Source organism: Chelonoidis abingdonii, chromosome 6, assembly GCF_003597395.2.
Source record: "Chelonoidis abingdonii isolate Lonesome George chromosome 6, CheloAbing_2.0, whole genome shotgun sequence".
Lineage (NCBI taxonomy): Eukaryota > Metazoa > Chordata > Testudines > Testudinidae > Chelonoidis > Chelonoidis abingdonii.
Window position 1 is genome coordinate 116,306,349 of NC_133774.1, and position 23,274 is coordinate 116,329,622.

The 23,274-nt window shown below is 43.0% G+C and overlaps 1 protein-coding gene across 6 annotated transcripts in view; it reads right to left on the bottom strand.

The window, feature by feature from the left end:
- ELAVL2 (ELAV like RNA binding protein 2) overlaps positions 1 to 23,274 on the bottom strand; it is a 159,130-nt gene that overhangs the window by 13,503 nt on the left and 122,353 nt on the right. For all 6 annotated transcript variants that reach the window (XM_032795438.1, XM_032795437.1, XM_032795436.1 and 3 more), the window contains 2 exons: positions 8,800 to 8,953; positions 5,167 to 5,392 (listed from right to left, as the gene is read on the bottom strand). In XM_032795438.1, the coding sequence (XP_032651329.1) occupies positions 5,167 to 5,392; positions 8,800 to 8,953 (380 nt within the window). The remainder of the gene's footprint in view (positions 1 to 5,166; positions 5,393 to 8,799; positions 8,954 to 23,274) is intronic.

A 23,274-nucleotide genomic window follows, 5' to 3' on the forward strand; every position in this document is an offset into this window, starting at 1 on the left:
CATAATGACCCTATTATCTTTGAGGCTTTGCAGCCGAGGGTCAGTCTTGTCCGAAAACAGGCCCTGGCCCTCAAACGGAAGGTCCTGGATGGTATATTGGAGTTCCGGAGGAAGGCCAGAGACCTGAAGCCACGAGATGCGGCGCATAGTGACTCCAGAGGCCAGAGTTCTGGCGGCCGAGTCTGCAGCGTCCAAAGCCGCCTGTAGGGAAGTGCGTGAAACCTTTTTCCCTTCGTCAAGGAGAGCAGCGAACTCCTGACGAGCGTCTTGCGGGAGGAGCTCCTTAAACTTATCAGCCACCGTCCAGGTGTTGTAGGAGTAGCGGCTGAGCAGAGCTTGCTGGTTGGACACCCGCAGCTGCACGGCTCCTGTGGAATAGACCTTGCGGCCAAGCAGGTCCATACGCCTCGCCTCCTTAGACTTGGGGGCCGGAGCTTGACGTCCATGGCGTTCCCTCTCATTCACAGATTGAACGACGAAGGAACATGGGGGTGGGTGGACATATAAGTACTCATAGCCCTTCGAAGGGACCATGTATTTACGCTCCACACCCCGAGCAGCGGGGGAAACGGAAGCTGGTGACTGCCAGATGGTGGTGGCATTGGCTTGGATGGTCCTTATGAAGGGCAGGGCGACACGAGTGGGCGCGTCCGCTGAGAGTATGCTCACGACTGGGTCCTCGATCTCGGAGACCTCCTCAGCCTGGATGTTCATATTTTGCGCCACGCGCCTGAGGAGATCCTGGTGTGCCCTAGGTCCAGTGGGGGGGGACTGGTGGATGTCGTCCCCGCCACTGCCTCACCTGGGGAGGACGACGAGGAGAGACTTGGCAGGAGCGGGTCTGGTGGCGGCTCTGACTGGAGCACTGCTTCTGACTCTTGCAGGAGCTCAGCATCCGGAGGATGAGACGACCGCTCTTCTGTAGGGGATGGAGGAGGGCGTGAAGAAGTAGCCTCCGGAGCCCTGTGCTCTGAGACAGATGATCATGGGGGAATTTGCTGAGGGCCCTGGGCTTGATGATACGCCCAAGGGGTCCAGAAGCCCCACTGCTGCGGACCATGCTCCTGCTGACCCTCGGAAAAAGAGGGCGGTGGGTCTTTCAGCTTCTAGGTACACACTGTCCGCCTGTGAAAAGACAGAGCCTTGGCGAGAGGGCCATGGAGGAGCCGAGTGGGAGTTGTACGGGTCCTGCGCTACAGACAGCGAAGACCTCCTTGGTGCCAGAGATCGGTGCCGTGAGCCATACCGGTACCACGATCGAGACCGGGACCTGCCACCAGCTCGGTGCCGGGAGGTCGACCGGGATCTGGACCGTCGATGGCGGGAACGACTCCGAGTCCCGGTGCCGGTAACAGTGGCTGGAGCCAGAAAGGTGCCGGGAGTATCGAGACCAGCGCGAAGACGACCTGCGCTGCGAGTACGACAGGTGCCGTCGTGGAGAGCGGCGCCGGGACCGCGAGTGAGACCTCCCTCGGGATCGAGATCAGTGCCGAGATCTTGACCGGTGCTGAGCCAGAGAGTCCAGGGACAGTGCTCGCACCGGTGTAGGCTTGCCCTTTGATTGTAGAACCCGCACCGGCGGTGCCGGGGGTTGGGGCAGCACAGGTTCCATTAAAGCGATGAGGTCCCTGGCCGACGAGAAGGTCTCGGGCGTGGACGGGACCATCAGCTCTACCCCAGATCTTGGCGGGGAGCTGGGAGGGATCGGACTCGACGGACCTGCCGGGCCCGGAGTCGACGAAGTCCCTGACACGGCCAACACGGCCGGCGTCAGCGCCGGCGCCGGGTGCTCCTTCCGAGGCTGTTTAGCCAGGGTAGAGGACGTCGAGGGCCTCTTCCCGTGAGCCGGTGCCGGAGAAAGGCGGTGCCGTGGTGTTTTCGCAGCGCCGGAGAGATCCGGTGCCAGAGCCGAAGCGGCACTCGGTGCTGAGGACGCAGGGTTAAGTGCCGCTTCCATCAGGAGCATCTTGAGGCGCTGGTCTCGCTCCTTCTTGGTCCTCGATCTGAAGGCCTTGCAAATGCGGCACTTCTCGGATATGTGCGATTCCCCCAGGCACTTCAATCAGGCATCATGGGGATTGCTGGTGGGCATCGGCTTTTTACAGGCCAAGCACGGTTTGAACCCCGGCGAACCAGCCATGAGCCCGGCGCGGGAGAGGGCTAGCGCCCCGAACCCGCTAACTATATACACGAGAACTATAAACTACAACTATACTATACTACGTAAACTATAATTAAAACTAAGAGTAGAACTAGAACAATGAACGAAGAGAAGCTAGGGACGTGGAGGACAGCTATGCCGCGCTCCACAGTTCCAACGACCGACACGGCGGTAAGAAGGAACTGAGGGGCGGGCGGGCCGGCAGGGGTATATATTACCCGCCATGGCGGCGCCACTCTGCTGGCCCGCTGGAGTTGCTAGGGTAAAAGTCTCCGACGAACGTGCACACGCGGCACGTACACCTACTGGAATGGATATGAGCAATCACTCGAAGAAGAATAACCAGTATAAAGGTAGCTTATACCAGTGTAGCTTATTCTTCTTCCTGTGCAGGAACGAAGCCACACTGTTTAAGCACCTGAGTGAGTTTGTACCAGTATAGCTAGACAGCTGTAGTTACAGCAGTATTACTTGTTTGTGCAAACATGGCCGAAGTAAGGCTCCATGCACTGGTGAGCTTGACTTAAACTGAGTTACAGGCTCTGGATTCTACAGTGCTCCAGCGCACCACACTGGAAATTCAGTGAGAGTTTCAGATTAAATTTAAAAACAACGGGACAAGATGTAAGAGTGATTTTGGATGCCTTGATTTCTGGGTACTCAACAGAACAGTTCAGAAGGGCCTGATAATAATCAGTACAACAGAATATCCCTTGTGTTCTTCAATTTGAAATTTAATTAAAATTTTATGTTGGCCATACATTTTCAGGATACTACCAAATTGTTTATCAAAAACCATGTAACTGTACAGCAGAAGCTATTTGAGGGAAGTTTGAGAGATATTGGGGATTATGGAACCAACATATTAGCTAGATGTTTTTCGTGAAGTAATCAACAAACGAAATAAGAAGAGCTTATATACTACAATGTCAGCTATACAAGCTCTAAGATGTATAGAATGGATGTAAAATTATGACAGTTTAAAAGTTAACACCCTTTTGACAAGACAGCATGTTCTGGAGGAATGAGTCAGAAGGCCCCAAATTCTAACCCTGCCTCTGCCATTGATTCACTGTGTGGCCTTTAGCCAGTAATTTCACTTCTCTGCCTCACCTCCCGCACCTGTAAAAATGGGGAAGACCATACTTATCCATCTAACTCAGAGATTGTGAGATTCAATTAGTGTCCATACAACGTTTTGAACACAAAATTTTACAAAAAAATACTATGCCTTATTGTTGGGTTTGATAGGAATTAATATTTCCCTCACAGCAATTGTTTCAGGCTGCTTTCAGACACCAGCAGACATCACTGCATCTGTTTGCACTCTATCAACTAGGAAGATTATTTCATATTAAACCTGCAAAATTATGTTCCAGGATATCAGAACAGAATAAATTCCATAGCTGTGCAATACATGGGGTCCTTTAGGGAATAGTAATTGCTGGCATATCCCTATTATTCACATAACTAGATTAAAAAAGACTGAGACAGACACCATGATGACTATTAAAAAGCTAGCACTTACAGATACTATACCATAGTATTAGAGTTACCTGTTATAATGGCTATAATAAGAAAATAGACTTTTTAATGGAACAACTGTACTTAAAACAGGAATGACTCGGGACTTTGATGGCCAATCTTACCAGAAGGTGCTGAATGCCACAAGACAGAGGCCTTGACAGCAAGAGTTATTTACCTCTGTTTTCGGGTCCGCAAAACAACTCCCCATGATCTTACTTCAGCACAGTGCATTCTGGGATGTGTCGTCTTAGCAGTGCAATTTCCACTCCTGCAGTCAGTACTGGAGCAGGCAGTCTGCATATGGAAAAAGGGCAAGTCTATTTTTATTCAATATTCAGCGGTTTTCTGTAGCTTAGTAATCTTTTTATACCCTAGTTAAGGAAATCCACTGAATACTGAATTAAACCAGTTACCCTTTCCCCTAACACAGACTGCCTGGTCAGCACAGAAGCATTACTGGGCAGGGGGGCATTTCATGTCACCAGCACCAAATATGAAGAGGTTGTGGAGCTATACGACTGTAGTCACTGGTGAGCTGCTTAGCGGAGATGTAAATAAATGTTTAGAATGTCTGCCAAAAATGTGGTCTATGTTTGTTTGGGCATTCAGCCTTCTAGTGAGTGTGGCCAACTTGCAGCTTTGGTAACTGTGTGCATACTTTTCAAGGATCTACCAGCTGATCCAGTTTTTACTTAGCAAGAACAAAGACTTTTTTTTACTGTCTATTTAAGCTTTCAACGTTTAATGCATTCTAGTCACACATCCCAGAAAAAAGGGCAAAAAATAAAATCACTGATGGAAAAAACCCATTGGGTTTATGAATGTAGATAATACAGTATTTGTTTCACTCTCTTCTCACCTTCTGTCCTTTTCGATACACTAAATATCACCGAGAAACATTTATGGCTGTAAACTCAAGAGCATGGGGAAAAAAGATCCACAAAAAAAGTACACAAGATATGTGGCTACATTTTCAGAATGGAAGTACAGGGTCAAACAAGATGTATGGCGTGCAGAATTTAGATCTCTAACTAGAAACAAAAAGGTAAGTGAAAGGTAGGATAGGGGTTGTGTTTTGGCTGTGGCACACCATATGGCCAAGGAGGAAATTAAATTGTCTAAACCCATGTTAACTGAATTGACTTGCTTATGAAGTCAATAATACTCTTAAGAAATTAAAGTAATTTTAAAAATCATGGCTCTCTACCGATGCTGGCTTGGGAAAAAATATCCTGGCTTAACATTAAATGTTGCTAATTAAATAGTTTACTAGATATTTAGACTCTGGTCTGGATAGATGGCAGTGATTTTTTTTTAAAAAATTGTTCTGCACCATGCATTTGAAAGACTTTCAAAAACATCAAGTCTCTTATGAAGGGTGGGGAGGGGGATCACTTCAGGAGGAAACTGAAATGGGCAGGCCCATGGGAATTCTAGAATTCAATGGCTCAGCCATAAACGTAACATATTTGACTTACCTAAAGCGTTGAGCCTGCTGAGCTAGAGGTCCTGGATACCTTCTGTTTGGAGACTGATACAGCTGGGAAAGGATGGCCTGATTGGTTTTTTGGCTTGGATTGTTAGCAAACTTTACGGTGATTGGCTCTGTGGCACCTGGAGGCTTCTGCCCATTCAAACCTTTGATAGCTTCTTCTGCTTCGATCCGCTTGTCAAATCGGATGAATCCTACACCTCTTGATACCCCTGCATTGGATGAAAGAAGAACATGTTGATTAATTCAGGAGACTTGTAGAATGCCCAACATTAGTAAGATTAAATGTACATTTACAAGTTACTATAAACAAGAAACTTCCAGCAGCAGACAGTTCTGGCAACAAGTACAAAATGTGACTTTTCTAATACTACCCAATCCAATCCTATCAATTAGGAATACAACAGGCCAAACAGTACATCTGAGCCAGTCTCTATGCAAAGGAGACTGGGGAGGGGAAAGGAAATTCTAGCTGTGACAGGATTCAAGCGGTTGGGGGAGGGGGGGGAAATCAGAAGTAATGTTAGTTGATTCTAGACCGGGGTGGCCAAACTTTTTGGCCAAAGGCCACATTAGGTTTCCAAAATTGTATGGAGGGCTGGTTAGGGGAGACTGTGCCTTCCCAAACAGCCAGGTGTGGCCTGGCCCCCCCTACCCCCATCCGACCCCCCCCCGCTTCTTGCCCCTGACAGCTCCCCCAGGACTCCTGTCACATCCACCCCAACAACCCCCACGACATCCAACCCCTCCTCTCATTCCTAACTGCCCCCCTGGGATCCCTGCCCCATCCAGTCACCCGTTCTCCCTGTCGGCCCCCTGAACACCTGCCCCTGACTGCCCCCCACCCTATCCAATCCCCACTCCTTCTTGACTGCCCCCTCCCCCTGGGACTACTACCCCCATTCAACCCCTCTTTTCCCTGCCCCAACTCCTATCCACATCCCTGCCCCTTGACCATCACCACCACCAGCCCCACCCTAAACTCCCCTGCCCTCTAACCACCCCCCCTTACTGCGCTGCCTGGAGCAGCAGTGGCTGGTGGCGATACAGCCATGCCACCCAGAGCAGCAGTACAGGCAGCTGTGCTGCCTGACAGGAGCTAGCCAAGCCACTGCACAGCACAGAGCACCGGGTCAGCCTGGGCTCTGCCCCAGGAGCTCGCAGCCCTGCCACCCAGAGCACTGTGCCAGAGCGAGCTGAGGCTGCGGGAGAGAGGAAACCACAGGGGAGGGGCCGGGGCTAGTCTCTCGGGTCAGGAGCTCAGGGGATGAACAGGAGGGTCCTGCAGGCCGGATGTGGTCCGCAGGTTGGGGTTTGCCCACCTCTGTTCTAGACTTATCTTTACCTGGCATTTTGAAGAAGACTTCAGAACCAGCCATACAGTAGACTAGATAAGGAGCAAAAGACTAAACTATTTTTGAATTAAAATATAGTAGCAATGTCCCCCCACTTCCTGCTAGGGTGCACTGGAGAAACGATGCCCTACAATCACTGTGCCATGTTCAAGACTGAAGTACAGGTTCTGGATTGCAAAGAATGGGAATTTCTGCTTTTTGAATTTTCAGAGTTCACATTCCTATAAATTTGATGCATGATTTCAATATTTCACTGCACAGCATTTTATCTCCCTCAACAAAAGCCTATTTCCAGCTCTGCTTGTCTATAGATTATTTAAGATATATTGTGGAAGGGAGGAGGCAAGATGGAAACATTTGGTGCGGGCAGGAAGCAAGGAGGGTACTAACAGTAAAAAAAAGACAGAGGGAAGTTCTAAGGAGCACATTAAACCTCAAATAAGTGGCTTAAAATGAATTTAGTTTACTTGGACAAATTAACGTGAATGGGAGGAAAACTGCAATTAATCATAGGCCTATTGCATTTTGTTTCAACAGAGAAAGGACAAGGAAAAGTTAGAAGTTTACCCACAAGCTGTTTTTGAAATTACTTTTAAAAGGAAAAAAAATATTCTATTAACAATCAATGACAACTTAACATCAAAATGAGAAGGAATAAGAGTAAGGAAGTTCAAAGAGCTGAATTCACAGGCTCAACTTTGCATTTATCTGTCAGTTTGTGTCACAACATTATTATTCAGATAATTTTGAATCTAACTCTTCCCTTTACCTTTAGAAAAAGGTGTGAAAAAAAATACTTAGAAGGCTGCATAATACTTCTCTAGGATGAAAAACAGTTTATATTAATTCTTATGAGAATGTGTATTTAGGGTCTTCTTCCCACTGTATTTAGAGTGTACTACACACTGTATATTTATAAATTTTACAAGCCTATTCACCTGTTTGTTTTGGTACCAGACCATACATGCTATTTGCACATGAATACTCTTGAGAAATGTAACAAGTATTTTATTTAGTGGATTGTTTTTAGGGCTTGGGACTGGAAAACTGCATATTCTAATTCTGGCTCTACCACAAAATTCACTTGTGCAGATTGCAACATGCATCTCTCAGTTTTTCCAGCTACAGAATACCTACATGCAATTGCTCACTAATTATTGATAAGTTTGCACACACTATTATACATAAAACATACAAATTTGGTGTTAGAACTTTGTTGAAAGCATGAGTTTACTTTTATTTTACATCCTGTTTAGAGAAAAAATTAGAAAGGTCAAAAATGTTTCTTTCCCACTATTTGGTCAAACTACACTGACATTATAGTTGGAATTTCCATCCACCAAACTGACATTATGGGGGTCAGTGAAATTAGAAAGGAAAAACAGACTTGAAATAGTCAGGGGAACGGAAGGGACCGAAAGGATTGAGACGAGAATCCTTCTCTATGCCCCAGCCCTTGTTGTACATTGTTTAACTACAGTCCATGAAAACATCACCTTTTTAATTTGATATTTGTTGCCCGTCTTTACAAAACAACTTTGGTGTAGGCAGAGGATATACTACTATCGAAATTTAAGTCAGCCAGTTGAACTGTCATGAGTATATAGAAATTACACATACTGTCGAAATCAGACTAGTAAAAGATGCCACTGGACATTTTGCGGCATCCAGCCTGTATCGGAAGCACATGCAAAAAGAGTATCTAATCTACCAGAGTTCCCAGTTTGCTTTTAGCCTGTGCTAGCACTGCTAAGTACAGAATTTACCTGCTCCTAAGGATCTCGAAGCTCATACTCTATGTGACCATAGTAGATGATGCAACCTTGAAAACAGTCTTAACAACAATTACCAGTTCGGGTCTTGTGTAATCCCAGCCTGATAGAACTAGCTGTGCATTACTGCATAAAATTTTGCTTTTTATAAAAAGATTGTTTATTAGCATTTTATAAGGAGCATGGGGACTATTTTCATGCAGCAGCTTGGAAATGAAGATTATAGCAGCTGTAAATTTATTACAAGCCATGAAACAGGCTTCAAACCTGCACCTTCAGGGTAGAAACGACTCAGGCTGGCTCACTACACTCCACAATCTATTTTTGTCTATGCATATTTATGAACAATTCCAGCAGAAAATTGTATTTTCTGGCCCACATATATCTTTGATATGTTCTGGAGGCAAGTCTGCTGCCTTGGAAGGTGGAATATTTCACAACCTGCCAGTCTGAGAAAGTGAAAGAGGTAGTGCAGAGCAGCTGCCTACTTACCAGTGACTTGGTCAACTAGAATACGAGAAGTAATAATGCGTCCGTATTGAGAAAAGAGCTGCTCCAGTTCCTTCTGGGTCATTGTTTTTGGAAGTCCACTGACGTACAAATTTGCATCTCTGATAGAAGCTGAACTTGGTCGCGCATAGGAAACCTTGGGAAAGGGAGGGTAATTCATTTTAAAAAAACCTACTCAGACCATGATTCAAATGGGACACAAAAATTGTGCCTCCCACTTATTCAAATGACTACAAGGTAATTACAAAAATACTGCTCAGTGAGCTAAAACTTATTTCAAATGTTGCCTTAAGTGTCAAACAATCAAAAGAACACCACAAGGCAAAGTAATAGGATTTACTGAGTACCTCAAGCTAGTTAAGTTGTAATTTAAAGCCGTATTCCAGAGGAAAGGAAAAAAAAAGAGTTGTGTGTGAATGGACACTTAAGCCAGCTGTTGGAATAAAAGTGCTCTTTTGACACTAGTTTAAGCCCTTTTGTGATGAGATTAAAACAGAAAAATATCCTATCAGAAAAATCTGTTCTATTTTTATCCATTCATTAAAATCTCCCTACACACTAAAAATGCAAGATTTAAAGTTAGCTTTGAGATCAATGTCATAGATGCCTTAAGAAAGGCAATCCAACACATTAGCAGCTTCTCTACTCTAGTACTGAAAGTGTTGTCCTGTTCCTCTTGCAAATTTGTCTGACTCTCCCAAATAAAATACAATCATTCCTAAATGTCAGAACTAGATAAACAGGGCTAAACTTTATAACTATTTTTAAGAATAAGTAGCCAGGGTGGCTGTATGCCACACTAGTTTTTTTGCACATTTTGAAATAATGCTAGGGTCTCACAACCAAATCTGACTGATAGTTTAAGTTCTCCAGATTCTCGGACATCAGATATTGGGAAATTCTAGCCAGTTACTTTAAGAAGGACTACTCAAGACACCTAGCTACAATGGGGATAAACATTTCTGCCAAGGTTTTCAGGACTATGGCCTAAAATCAGGCTCCTAAATCCTTAAGCCCTTAAAGCAGCAGCCTGATTTCCCAACATGCTAAGCATCCAGCGCTCCCACTGAGGTCAACATAGCTGAACAGTCACTTTTATCGCCAAACATCACATTAAAATCAAAAGTCTCTACAAACAGGGGACAAGGGGCAGAATGTATCAATTGACATCTTTCCATTTAGACTGGCTAGAGAGGTTACATTTTATTAGTCTTGATGATCATTTCTCCCCACACCCCTTATTTGACATTTATCCAATCCAAAAGAACTTTATTTCCATACAGCCCAGGATCTCTGTGACAAGACTACAAACACGGCTACTCATTAGGTATCATAAATCAATGATTTTTAAAGTGCCCACTAGGAGCTAGACTACAAGAGAGACTAAGTAACACTACCAGCACATCAGTCAACCAGAAGTAATTAAACAGTATTCTCATTTTGGCATATAGAAAACGATCACATTCTGCCAGCTAGCTGGAACCCGCAGCAGTAAAGATTAACTTTTATTAATCAAAACAAAACATTTCACTGATACTTTGGTCAGTTACTATACCACCAAATGAAACAGTTTGCCCATTTGCATTGGTGAGGGCAAGCCTGCGAGCAGAAATTTGTGCACTTTAAAAGCAGATTTTGTTCAATTCTAGCATTAGCTTTCCATTCTTGCCACCCAATAACCTCCATAGTGCTAAAAATCTATGGCAGTAGTTCTCAGACTTTTTTTCGTGGTCCACTTGAAAATTGCTGAGGTTCTCGGCAGACCACTTAACGATCTTTCTAAATGTTGTTTGTAGCATTAGCTAACTATTGTAAAGCGCTTTGGATAAAAATGCTATATTAAAAAAACCTCTTAATAACTAGATTTTTTTGTTCTACAAATAAAAGCACACAACTCCTGTTTTAATATCAGTAGTCTACCTTTCTAATGTGATGGATGTGCCCTCTCCGCACTGCTGCAGCAGCCCCCAAGCTGGGGCTGGGAAGGAGGAGGGTCTCTCCTCTGCCACAGCAACCACAGAGGTGGGGGCGGGGGGCGTCTCTCCATGGCAACCACAGCTCTGGAGCTGAGGAAAATTGCCTCTTTCTCTGGCCGTCACAGCCCTGCATGTCCCAGATTCCCCCCACCCCCTCTTCTCACCCCACTGCCCCCTCCCACCTACCCCCTATTCTCCCCAAGGCCACCACCTCACCTTACATGTACGTCTTCTCCAGGCACCTAATTAGTGGAGCCACGCCTGCACAGCTCCACTAATTAAGTGGCTGGCCCTTTATTTTCTCTTGTGCAGAAGCTCAGATGTGCACCTTAGACGGAACTATCCATGGGCCACCTGAATGGAGCTCGCTGATCACTGGTGGTCCATGGACCACAGTTTGAGAACCTCTGCCCTATCGTATGTCCACTTAAGACTACTTTCAGGCATCTCCCACCACACTGAGTACTTATTGCTAGACATTTCACATGGGGAAAATGTCTAGAATATCTGCAGTCCTGTAACCTGTGCTAGTAAGCTAATTGAATGGCATCAAGGCTACAGTAGTAAAAATTGATTATGACCATGTCACAGTATTAGGTAAGGTAAGTTATCCACGGCATAGGTAGATATTTTACCAAATCAGTTTACAAATGTTTTCAACTAGATCAACAAAAGGGTAGAGATGAGAAAAGGTAGGGTAACAGGTACTTCAAGCACAGATTGTTCATTTCACACATTGCAGAATTCTTGTTTCTTAACAGCCCCACATAGGGCAGATGAAAAATTTAAGACGTTGCTATGGAAAGTTAGTGTATCAATATGAGGGGAACAGATGCATAACTGCCGAGCTGAGGAAAGTTATTATAATTCGTAACTGAAGTAATCTGTGACAAAAGGCGCTGGATTGTGAACCCAGATACCCTGATTCCATTCTTAGCCTTATTGTAGATTTACTGACAACTCTGGCAAGTCACTTGTTTTCTCTGCTCTGTAACTGGAGAATGGGGATATTAGAACGATGTGAGGGAAAAAAAAGTGTCTGAAGCGCTCAGATACTACTGAGATGTGGGCCACGCAAGCAGAGTCCTGTGTTTCCTGCAGCCACAGATTTTGCTGTGAAATTCACTGCTTCAGAAGCTCAGCTTTCATTAAAAAAGGTTTCTAGCTCTCATGGTAACTCAAAGTGACCCAGGCATAAGCTATTAGAGGGCTGGCTTCTGGAGGTTGTAGAGCGGCTGGAAGAATAGCTCGTAGGGGACGCATTTTTTGGCTCGCAAGGACAGTGTTATATTCGGGTAGAGGTGTACTACAATATAGACATACAGAGACGTTCTATCCAAAGTAGTGGCTCCATACCAAGTTTAAAATTACAGGTGAAAAACAAAAGTTTTGCCTCTTGCCTGCATAAGATCCATTGTTCTAGACAGATGCTAGCACTCAAAGGAAGTAGCAAGCAGTGACATATCATCCATATGTTATGTAGGGAAAGAGTAATGAAATAGTCTAACACAAGAAGTCACTATAAATAAAGGAAAGAGGTGACTGCAGGTCAGATACCATCTCCTACCAAGAGGTTTCTACAAACCATAATTAACAACATTTATAAATGTTGGGCTAAGTCTATTCAATGAGCTTTGAATTCCAGATATTTCTATGTCTCTATAAATAGACATTATTTAATTGTTTATCTACTGCCTGATCCACAGAGAATGACAACTCAATTTTGTACTGCTTAAAAAAAATTATGCATTGAAGATCAGGCAACACTTTTGCACGTACACTTAACAGAGCTGATATTTCTCCACCCAAGACATTGCACAGTGCCCGAATGAGGGAGTTTGTATTCCGATTTCTTTGTAGGCTCTGGTGAAAAGCAGAACGGCATTATTGGTTCCAAAACAAAAAATAAAATCACTAATAGCAGTCTTAAGGCAATGGCATCCCAGCTTGCTACCTCCATGGTAGTCCTGGGAGGGGATGCAACTCAGCGTCAGATGCTAGAACTGCCTTTGGCTGACACCCCTCTCTTCTCCCAACATCCTCAATTCACATTGCTGTACATTAGGAGGCAACTGAGCTGCTGGGTACAGGAGAAGGTCAACTACAGAACACTATGGGGGAGGAATAAACGCTGGGCGACTTGTAAGGCGGATTTCTAATGCTAAAGGCATCTGTTTCAAACCTACACTTCATGCTTCCAAAGTGTGAGAGAAAAAAATGGGAGGAAAACTAGTTTAATAGGAGAAAGGAATCCATACACAAGGCTGAGAGAGAGGGAAGAGGAGATCTGCTCTCTGCCATGAAAGCAGACATACCAGGGAAGGTGTAGATGTTTAGGCAACATGGCAGCAAGATGATTTTTCAGTTAAAATAAAACCATGTCTGTCTCCATTCAACTGAACTGGGTAGAAATACACATTATTTCTATGCAGAGCAGTGGCGCCAGTTCAGAATAAGGTTTCACTCCTGTTTTTAAAGAAAAACACAGGACCCTAGTTCTCTTTTCTCCTCCCTGCCAGCAAGACAAAAACCACCACAAAGAAGTCATACACCAAGACCCATAGAACAATATGCCCTGTTTGTTACATATCTCAGATGAATTTTTTTGTTACAGGAAAACCTATAGTTACCTTTTAAAAAGTACTTCCCTCTTATTTATCCTTCTCTCGTTTCCCTTAACATTACAGTAGAAAATGACTAAGCATCTGCCAAAGTACCGTATCTCTCTTTTTCTGTACCTTTTTGTCTGACAGAGACCGAGTCTAAACTGGAAGGGACAGCGTGTGTGCATGTGAGGTGAATCAATTTAAGTTATGCGACTTCAGCTATGTGAATAACGTAGCTGAATTCGACACTTAGATCTACTTACCGTGGTGTCTTCACTGTGGAAGTCGATGGCTGATGTTCTCCCATCATCGATTTATCGCGTCTAGACTAGAAGTGATAAATCAATCCCCGCTGGATCGACTGCTGCCCGTCAATCCAGCGGGTAATGTAGACAAGCCCAGAGACTGACTAGTGAAAGTGTGTTCTTCCATGCTGAACTGGTGGACCATTACTTTTCTATTATTTGTGCTCTACGGCTGAACCCTGAATATAGGTTTTGTTTGAGGGGAGGAGAGAAGAGAGGGAGTGGACACAAATTTTAATCAAAACTCAAATTCTCATAAAGGTAAGTATCCTTTTCACTGGATTAGCAGCACTAATGCAACCCCTTTCATATCAACTGTTTGGGAAAGGGCTGAATTGCATAGAGGTCTTGTTTCACCTGTAATTCTTACAAGTTGGCTTCACTGTAAAAGTGAGGAGCATTTGGGCCACAAACAGCTAATCAAAACTGAAAAAACCTGAATGACATGTCCCCCTTCATCTAACCAGTTATTAACAGAAAGCTACACAGGAAAGAGCAGCAGTGAAATGCGCTCTTGTATTAGACTACCAACAGAAATATGTTTAATGCTTAAAGTGTGCAACATTAGTGATCTAGTCACAAAAGTCAAAGGAGTCATGTTAAGGGGAAAGAGCAAGAGTGTTAAAAAAAAGCTAAGGAAGGAAAGGACAGGAAGCTCAATTATAATAGAAAATTCCTAGTAACATTATGCCAAATTGATGATTTATGCTTAACAAAACTAGTGCTCCTAAAGAAAAATTCAAGACTGTCAGAAAAATAGAAGGGACTGGTATCTACAGATGGCCCAATTTCATTGCAAGAGGCATTTGCTTACTTGGGATTGCTAATTAGTTTGTAAACCCTACTAACACACAAAATCAACAGAAACTGGTTGCTTTACCTACGGTATGGTAACTAAAGTACAGTGTCTCCTATCCTTTATTCCCACCCTGCATCTCTTCTCCAGGCTTTTGTTAGTACAGTAATTACTTAACTGATTCTATATGCAGTCCATTCATGCAATCTATATGCATTGAATTAACAGCTAAAAAAAATTACTTTCACAGCTATTTCAACAGGTGAATATTTAATGGCTACAGATCAAGGTTATGCAATCTCAAAACTGCTCAGCACACAATCTAGAGTTGAGAGGCAGCCAGAAAGCCTACAATTTTAATATTTAAAGATGATACACATAATACAACACTCAACACGCTGCTACTCTGGAGACACCAATTTAAAAACAGTTTTTACTGGAATTTTCCATTATCCTACAAACTGCAGTGTAGTAAAGACAGTGCCTCTCAGACAAAGCAGCTCTGAAACAGTGGCTAAGGAAAGACAGCAAAGCTATGTATTTTTACCTACTTTTTTAAAATACTAACTCTCTCCAAATCTCAGTGACCAATGAAGAGATTTATACTTTTCTTAAAAATAATCCATTACTAGATTTCAGCTTTTTGTCCTCTAACAAGAATAACTGCTGAAAAAAATGCGAAGACAGAACATTGTCTCCACAAATAAAGAACTTCCACCAGTTCCTTGGCACTAATAATTACCACACCATACATCTCAGTGCTGTGGTAATCTATGGCAAGTCCATATTTTCGGGGGGCGAGGGAAGAGTAGTTTATCACCTGAAGACACTTTTAGAAGCGTTTCTTAGAATCAACAGGGATTCCTTTTACTTTTAAAACTTCCTTGCACTTTCACTTCTTTAAAATTGACACTCTTGGATCCTGTGGTGGCACAATTTATTTAAAAACAAATGGATATTCATCAGCCTGAAAACACAAATTGACTCCAGACTGAAATTTCTTGTAGATGGTATCTGTTTAGGAATAATTGCGAATTGGCTTTGAAAAGAGAGAAAGGTACATGCTTTAGAGACGATGACGACAGGAAGCAGATTGTTCAAAACAAAGGGGTTGAGCATTTCTGCAAGCCACACAGATATTTTATCAACTCCCCTTTCTATGCCAGCTCAACAAAAGGCAAAGAAATATTATTTAATATGATTATACTGCGGTTTTCAAATGCTATTCTTATGACAGATTCTTTTGGTTCAGACTAGGAGTACTTAACCGCTTGGATACCAGGAGTCAAGAACTCTTCCTCTGGGATCTTACTACCAGTAATGAAATGCTGTAGCACTAAGCAGAGAGAAATTCAAATCCCAATTACCATTAGACAATTTAATATTATCCTCAGAACTGGAAATGATGAAGTTTGCTGCAATTCCACGATGAATGAGCAAGTCCTCCCTGCCCTCCACCTGAACTTTAAAATTTGCATTTTCCAGCATTCTATTTGCTTTAAGCCAGTGGTTTTCAACCTTTTCTCCCATTTGTGGACTCCTAAAAAAATTTTAAGTAGCAGTGCAGACCCCTTTGGAACTCTTCGTGTACACATTCCCAGAGGTCCAGAACCACAGGCTGAAAACCACTGCTTTAAGCAGAAAATCTTCCATATTATACACACACACACACACACACACACCCACCCACCCCTATCTGAAGTTGCCTCGTTAAACACATTAACTTTGATGAATCTCCTCAAGTCAGAAGAGCCAGTTCACTCTAGCATTTGTTTTAGCCAACAGTGCATAAACTGAAGCCACAACAAATTAGTTTTGCAGAGGTTGAGTTTAAACTCTTTACAGAAGGAAATCTAGTGTGTCGTTTATTAAGTGTTACTTAACACAGTTCTATCCCGGAGTGTAAATTAAATGAATACTAGACCCAAATCTACTATGTTCCAACACAGACCTTGTGTTTACAACCAGCACTGCAGTTTATCATTTCCATCAAAATATGAACCAGAAGCATCAAGACCAGTTCCATCTTTTAGCAGACTGTCTTGTTATTTTAAGTTGGTGCTCATTAAAATGTACCAGATTGACAAACACGGACAAATGGAGTGAAGGCTTCCCACACTGTCTCACCAACGTGTGGGTCAACTTTGACTTGACAAGGATCACCTCTGAGATTGAGCAGTTTTTCTATGTGCAGTCACTTTCAGCATAAAGACTAGGGATCATCAGTAAGGGTCCCTGTTAGTATCACTTATGCCCATCAGATAGCAATGATTTGAACAGATCTGGCTACACAAAGGTGAGCTATCAACTATCCTTCCATTGAGGAAGAGACGATAATATACATTGCTACATGGCTCTTTGGGGGTATTAGCCAAAAGCTCTAGGGTCAGGCTGAGGCAGTGATTGCAAAATGTAGTGTATATGGGCTTTGTTGCAGTTGATATTTCATTCAGTGCACCGTGTCACAAAAACAGGGATAACTTTGCCTAAACTGCTGTCTCTTTACACCTGGATCAGCAGCCATGTTACAAAGGTCACATGGTTCTTTGGGTCTCTTACCAAGCTGTGCATGAGCAGGTCTAAGTGGAAAATTCAAAGTTGGTTGTGTTGCCAACCATAGCAGCTAAGAGAACAATGAGCTCCTAGATGAAGGTGGATACATTTGTACTACCCTGGGCAAGTCTCTATTCATCTTCTGTATTAAACAGACCAGAAAGAAATTAGGATAAAGATGTGCAAGTTGATCTTATCACTGATCTTTAAAGTGTTCCCAGCTGAAAACAGACCAATCAATGCACAGTTTACAGAACACCGAGGTTATCCTGTGAAAGATCTAACAGCTAAAGGATCATTCCTCAGAGTGCAGAGTCTATTTAATCCAACTGTCCTGAACACATGCAGCCTTTTGCGACTCTAGATGAATGCCTACCCACTGAAAGAGGTTTCCTGGTTTCTCCCTTTATTTAGTAACAGGACGGTAGCATCACTGCAGGATATGTTTACACTGAAAAGGAAGCAAAGCTGGAGGCTGGCACTGATTTAAACACTCACTCTGTAGGCAGGATCTCATATGATACCCTTCTGACGTTTCTGGTTGCCCACTGGTAGAGGAGGTCCAGAACCACTCCTGGTATTAAGACTTTGTTTTCCGTTGGCCACTTGGCATGATTTTTTTTTTTATTTTTATTTTTTTAATATAAACATTCCAGCATTATTCCAGAGACCTCAACTGAGAGCAGGCCTCATTCTCCAAGGCAGGGTTCAGACAATCCCCACCTGAAGACCTCCCAATCTAAAGGGACAAAGTGAGGAGAAAGCAGGTATCCCCATTACACCAATGGACAATTGAGGCTTAAAGATTACATGACATGATTAAGGTCCAGCTGGAAATCTGTGGCAAAGCTGGGAATATACCCAGATTTCATGAATCCCAGTTCAGGTAGCTTAACTGGAAGACCATTCTATATCTGTCCTGTACGGCATAATGGCAAGTCAAAGAAATGCTGTAATTCTCACATGCTAGTATATCAAGGGGGGGGGGATTCAAATGCAGGTCAACATCTCTAGAAATCTTAAAGACGTCTCAATTTTAGGACTGCTTTGTGAGCAAATCCTATGCATTGTGAAAGGAAATCTGAACCTGCCTGGTGAAAGAAAAGGGTACCACATTGCAATATCTATATCTGGAAGAGAAAGATATAGATGAAAAGCAGTTGCTTCAAGAGAGATGAGCCTAATGAGATGAACCTGCCAAGGACTTTAACCTCTCATCAAGCAAATCATCTCCATCTGGAAAGAAAAACACATCCCTCCCTACTGGATGTGAACAGATTACTGCAATTCATTCTACCTCTGGCTCAGATGGATACATGGAGAGGCTACAACCCACATAGAATGCAGTGGTATCTCCTGGGAAGGACAGAGACGCAAGACATCACACCATTGCTTCACACACAGAGAGCAGGTTGCTTAATTCCTTCTAGGTATAAGTTAGCATCCTTCAATTGAATTTCAAGGATTTAACTTGACCATGGAATGTGCTATTTCAGTGACCCAAAAAAAGAGCGGAGCTTGTCAGACAACAGTCAAGCCCTATGACATAGAGATCAAGAAGTAGAGGTAGGTTCTATGCAGCGGGACCTCAACCAACATATATAACGTCCTGTCAGAGACTGAGTCAAAATCCCCAAAACCTATTGTGACAAAGCTCTGTCCTTGTCTCCGTGGGTCCTGCATTTCCTGATGGATTTTGCTAGCCTCAGAGCTCACTGTGACCCTTCACTTTCTCAGCAGACTGTGACCCTTGTCTCTAGCCTTTTTCATCATAAGCCAGTGAGAGGTGAGGAGAAGCTATTGTCCCTCGTACAGTGCAAAGAGAGGGAGCCCAGGCCCACCCTCTACTCCAAGCTCCAGCCCAGGGACCCTAGTAGTATCAGCTATGGTAGCTGACCTTTTAGGAACAGGACACGTACCATTCCCTGAGCTACTGCCCCACAGCAGCCCCCACTTCAAGCTCCACTTCACCCTTACCTTAGGGCCTCCTTCCTTGTGCCTGATATGGTGTGTACAGTTCAGTCTCTCCAATAGCACAACTTCTCACAGCTCCTGACATGCATGACCACCAGACTAACCGGGAGGCTTTTAACTAGTTTCAGCCAACCTGATTGGCTTCCGGTGTCCCAATCAACCTAACATCCTCTCTGCCTTCTGGAAAGCTTGTAATTGGCCCCAGGCATCTTAACTGACCTAGAGCAGCTGCCATTTTACTTATCCTGGTAACAGATTTATTTAACCTAGGGCTAATATATCTATCTCCCACTACTTTTCTATAGCCATCTGGCCTTGCCCCATCACATTATCTAAAACAACTTTTAGTACTGCATCTTCTACCACCACCACCACCAGAAAGCCAGTGCTTCCAGTTTCTCACAAGTAGTCCCCAACGTCTATACCCGTATGTAACTGATGTCTAAGCACCATGCCAGGTTCCTGCTCTTTGGAAGTCTGTCCTTCAGTTTCTATTTATGGTATCAATACAGTGGTGATTAAAGATGAATGATCCCTGCTTTGACCCTTCAGATAATTCTCCACCTGTGAGTAATTGTGAAGATCTGTTTCTTGTAACCAAAGAATGAATCCACATTCCCACATAACCTTGAGTTCTGAGGTTGCTAATGTCCTATGGCAATAAGTGTCCATGAGGAGCACGTAAAAAAGTTATAGGAAGGCTCCCAAAACACATACACGTAATTGACCAGGCAACCCTGTAGTAAACTCTTGGCAAGTTGTTAAGAACCCAAATGGAAAGGCTTTTGGGGGGGAAGGGGGGATTGCAGAATATGCACTCTAGAAGCTGTCTGATGGAGATAAGCATACCTGCCTAAGAGTTTGACACAAGTAAGTTCCTTGGATGAATGATGACTAGAATTGAGGTCATCCTATTCATCCCCCCCCCAAAAAAATCTTGTAGTTTGATCTGTCTAGAACCTTTGAATCTAGTGCAACTTTGATCTCCCCAGTGGCTGGTCTGTGGACAACCTGAGATAGAAGCCCAATCTGACAGCCTTATTTCTGTAAAAGTAATTTCTTTGAAAAGGGAAGCCGAATTTCCTCTTGCTCCTGGAGGTAAAAAGCGATTTGCTGTTTGGCCTTTTGGTTTCACTTCCTTATTTCTTCTGGTGGAGCATCCAATCCCAGGACCAGAATGACAGTCATGCTCCCACTGAAAAATGTCTCTTTCCAGGCAGTGTGCTGTGAGTTAACTGTTTCTGCAGTCATTGTTCCCCCTTCAAGGTGTGAGGACGAGTTGGAGAAAAACACAGTGCATTTACCTAGGGTTTTCATTTTCTTTTACTTCTTGAACTTTCTGGAGGACCTAGTGTCATTACCAGGCAGTTATTACAGGACAATAAGCTCTTTTAGGCACCTTCTGGGTCCCTTTTTCCAAGATTAACATTCCTTAATTTCTGCAGTCAATAAAGGAATGGTAGTGGGCAATCTGACAAATATTGGCTGCTGCTTAAGTGAGCGTGGTTGTGAAGGACAGATGAGATGCCCATCTCTTTGTCAACTGTCGGTAACATTCAGGATAGAACCTCAGTGTAAGCTTGTGGGAAAGGGGAATTTCTGGGCTTGAGTTTAGATGGTGGCAAGCGGAATGAGTTATCCCCTGCAAATTTGATTTAGGTTGAGCTTTCCTTTTCTGACTGTGCTAATCAGTAGTCAAAAGGCAGAGATTAAGGTTTGGGTTTTCATTGCACTACCTCTCCTGGGCAGTCCAGTTCTACCAAGATCAAGGCAGGCAGGAAAATAAGGGTTCTTTCAAAAAGAGGACCCTACACAACATACAATACCTGATTAAATAGACATTTTCCTCTCTGAATGTGAACTAGTTTTTCCTCAACACGTTGTTAAAATACTAGTTCAAAACCCTAGATATTTAGAACACTTAACAAGTTAGTCAAGTTAATCTGATATATTTAAGTTCTCTATATACACGTTCTCTATGCAAACAAATATAAAAAGAGACTTTAGTTCCCCAGTGCTTTTAAATTTAATTTTAGTCTGAATGGAGGCGCCACCTCCAACGTCCCTTCCAGAATGGTAGGAAAGGGTGCGGTTACTTTTTAGAAGGGAGCAGAGATTAACAACCAACCCACTTATCCTGCCCCACTGATTCACTCAGTTTCTGGAATCAGTCTTTTCAGAAATAGGAAAGCTATTTTCTTCCTGGAACTAAAGGTTACAAAGAAAAAAATCCAGATAACCCAAAGAAAATACACACTCACAGTGTTAAGGCTGAGAGAGAAAGCAATGGGTGTGCGGTACGTGGGGGACAAGGAGGACAGAAGGGATTCCCTATATACTCCCAAAATCTGGCCACAAGACAACTTGCAGGAATATGGCATACTTAAGCACATGCTCTATGCTTCCATTGTCACTGCAGCCATGCTAACATCGTGTTTGTGAAATATACTGAAGATAGTTCGTGCCCACCCCCCCCCCACCCTTGTCACCCTTTGAAAGAAACTTTGTTTACTGGGGGGGGGGTCCTAAATGTTTTTAGATTAAAAGGTCTTAGAGCTAAAGTTGTGCTGATGTTTGAATAATATTAAGAAAGGACTTCTCCTTTTATATGAAATATCTATAGCCTCCTATGAGCAACAAAAAAAAAAGTCATGGGCCTCTGCTCCACAGTAGACCAGGTTTGCCAAGAAACCTTACCCCAAAGGTTTCCTCACCCCAAAAGCATTTACCATATTAAAGCATCTATGACAGTCAAAATAACAGGGCTATCTTTACTAAATACACTCTACGGAAGCAGTTTAGCTATACTGGAGGTTTAGGGAGATAGTATTGAAGATTCTACTGCTGGAATAATACAATAGTGTTGAATGGCCCCTGCTAAAATATTAAAAAACTGTCTCAGTTGCAATTTTTTAAAAAAAGGGGTGCCTCTGAATATGCATGATTATTTCCTCTCTTTTTATGGAAGGACTATCGTTTTTGCAGCAAGGAGTGACCAGATCAGTTGATTTCCTCTTGTATAATTTGGCTGCAGAATTTGATTCTTAAAATAATTTCAAATAGCAACCTTTATTTTTAAGCATTTTCTATTTAAATTTTCACACTTGCGGGAAATTATGGAGGAGCCAGACAGTTATTCAATGATGGTAGATGGTGACAGTTTTAATTAACTTTTATAAAGCTTTAACTTTTTGAATTTCAAAATCACATGTTAAAATATACAAAATAAATATCCTTAAATCAAACTCTAGTGAGTTCTCAAAAAGCATTTCTCTTTGCTTATCTGTAAATGTTGATCATCAGGGGAAATATTTTTTGTCTGTGTGGTGAAATTGATGTTTAATAGAGGTATTACTCACATACTTTGGCATGGACTGAAATGGCCATGATTGTATGAAAAAAATAAAACAGTACTAATTAGACCTAGAGAAGGATAAAACAACTTGGGATCAGGAAGAACAATTCCATCTAGGGAACAACTTTGCATTTAAAAAAATAATACTAATTTAATTGGTATTGAGAGAAACCAGAATGACCTGGTGTCCATCAGCTGAGGAGAAGACATCAGTCTGGTAGTGTTTTGTGAAAGAATGTCCTAAGGATCAGATTCCATCCTGCAAATTGTTACATGGTGTCCTGTCTTGCCCCAGGAATTCAGGGTACTTCTCCTCCACCCTCAAGTTGACTAATATTTCCTGGGGGGGGAAGAAGTGCCACCAGTTGAAAGCAGACTTCAATTGGTGGTTTTAGGACACCTCTAGCATGATAGTGAAATTCCACTCTTCCACCAGTTACTGTACTGTGGGTATCTGAAACTGTTTGAAGGGAGTGAATGGTGTACTTGTAAGGATGGAGTCGAGAGAGAATCAGAGAAATGAGGTCTGAACCTTAAACCCTTTTTAGAAGCCTTCAAAGAAAAAAAAGACAGACATATTTCAGAAACCAAATGGAAAGAATTAATGACACCGCAGGCATACTAGTTAATCAGATTCTCAATTCTTTTCCATGTCCCAGTTTTTTAAAGCAGAAAGCCATCAGGTCTTCAGAATAAGAATGTTGCTCTCAGCTCTTCCTTACGTTTCAGGCAGTTAGATTACTTATTGTCCAAGTGAAAGGACATCCTTTCCGTGCCTTTCCACCAAAGGAACTGGAAATTGAACAGTAAGAAGATCTAGCGAACACATTCAGGCTCATGAGAATTTCCTATTTGGATGACCAGGTAAACTGATCAGAGACCAAGGATTATG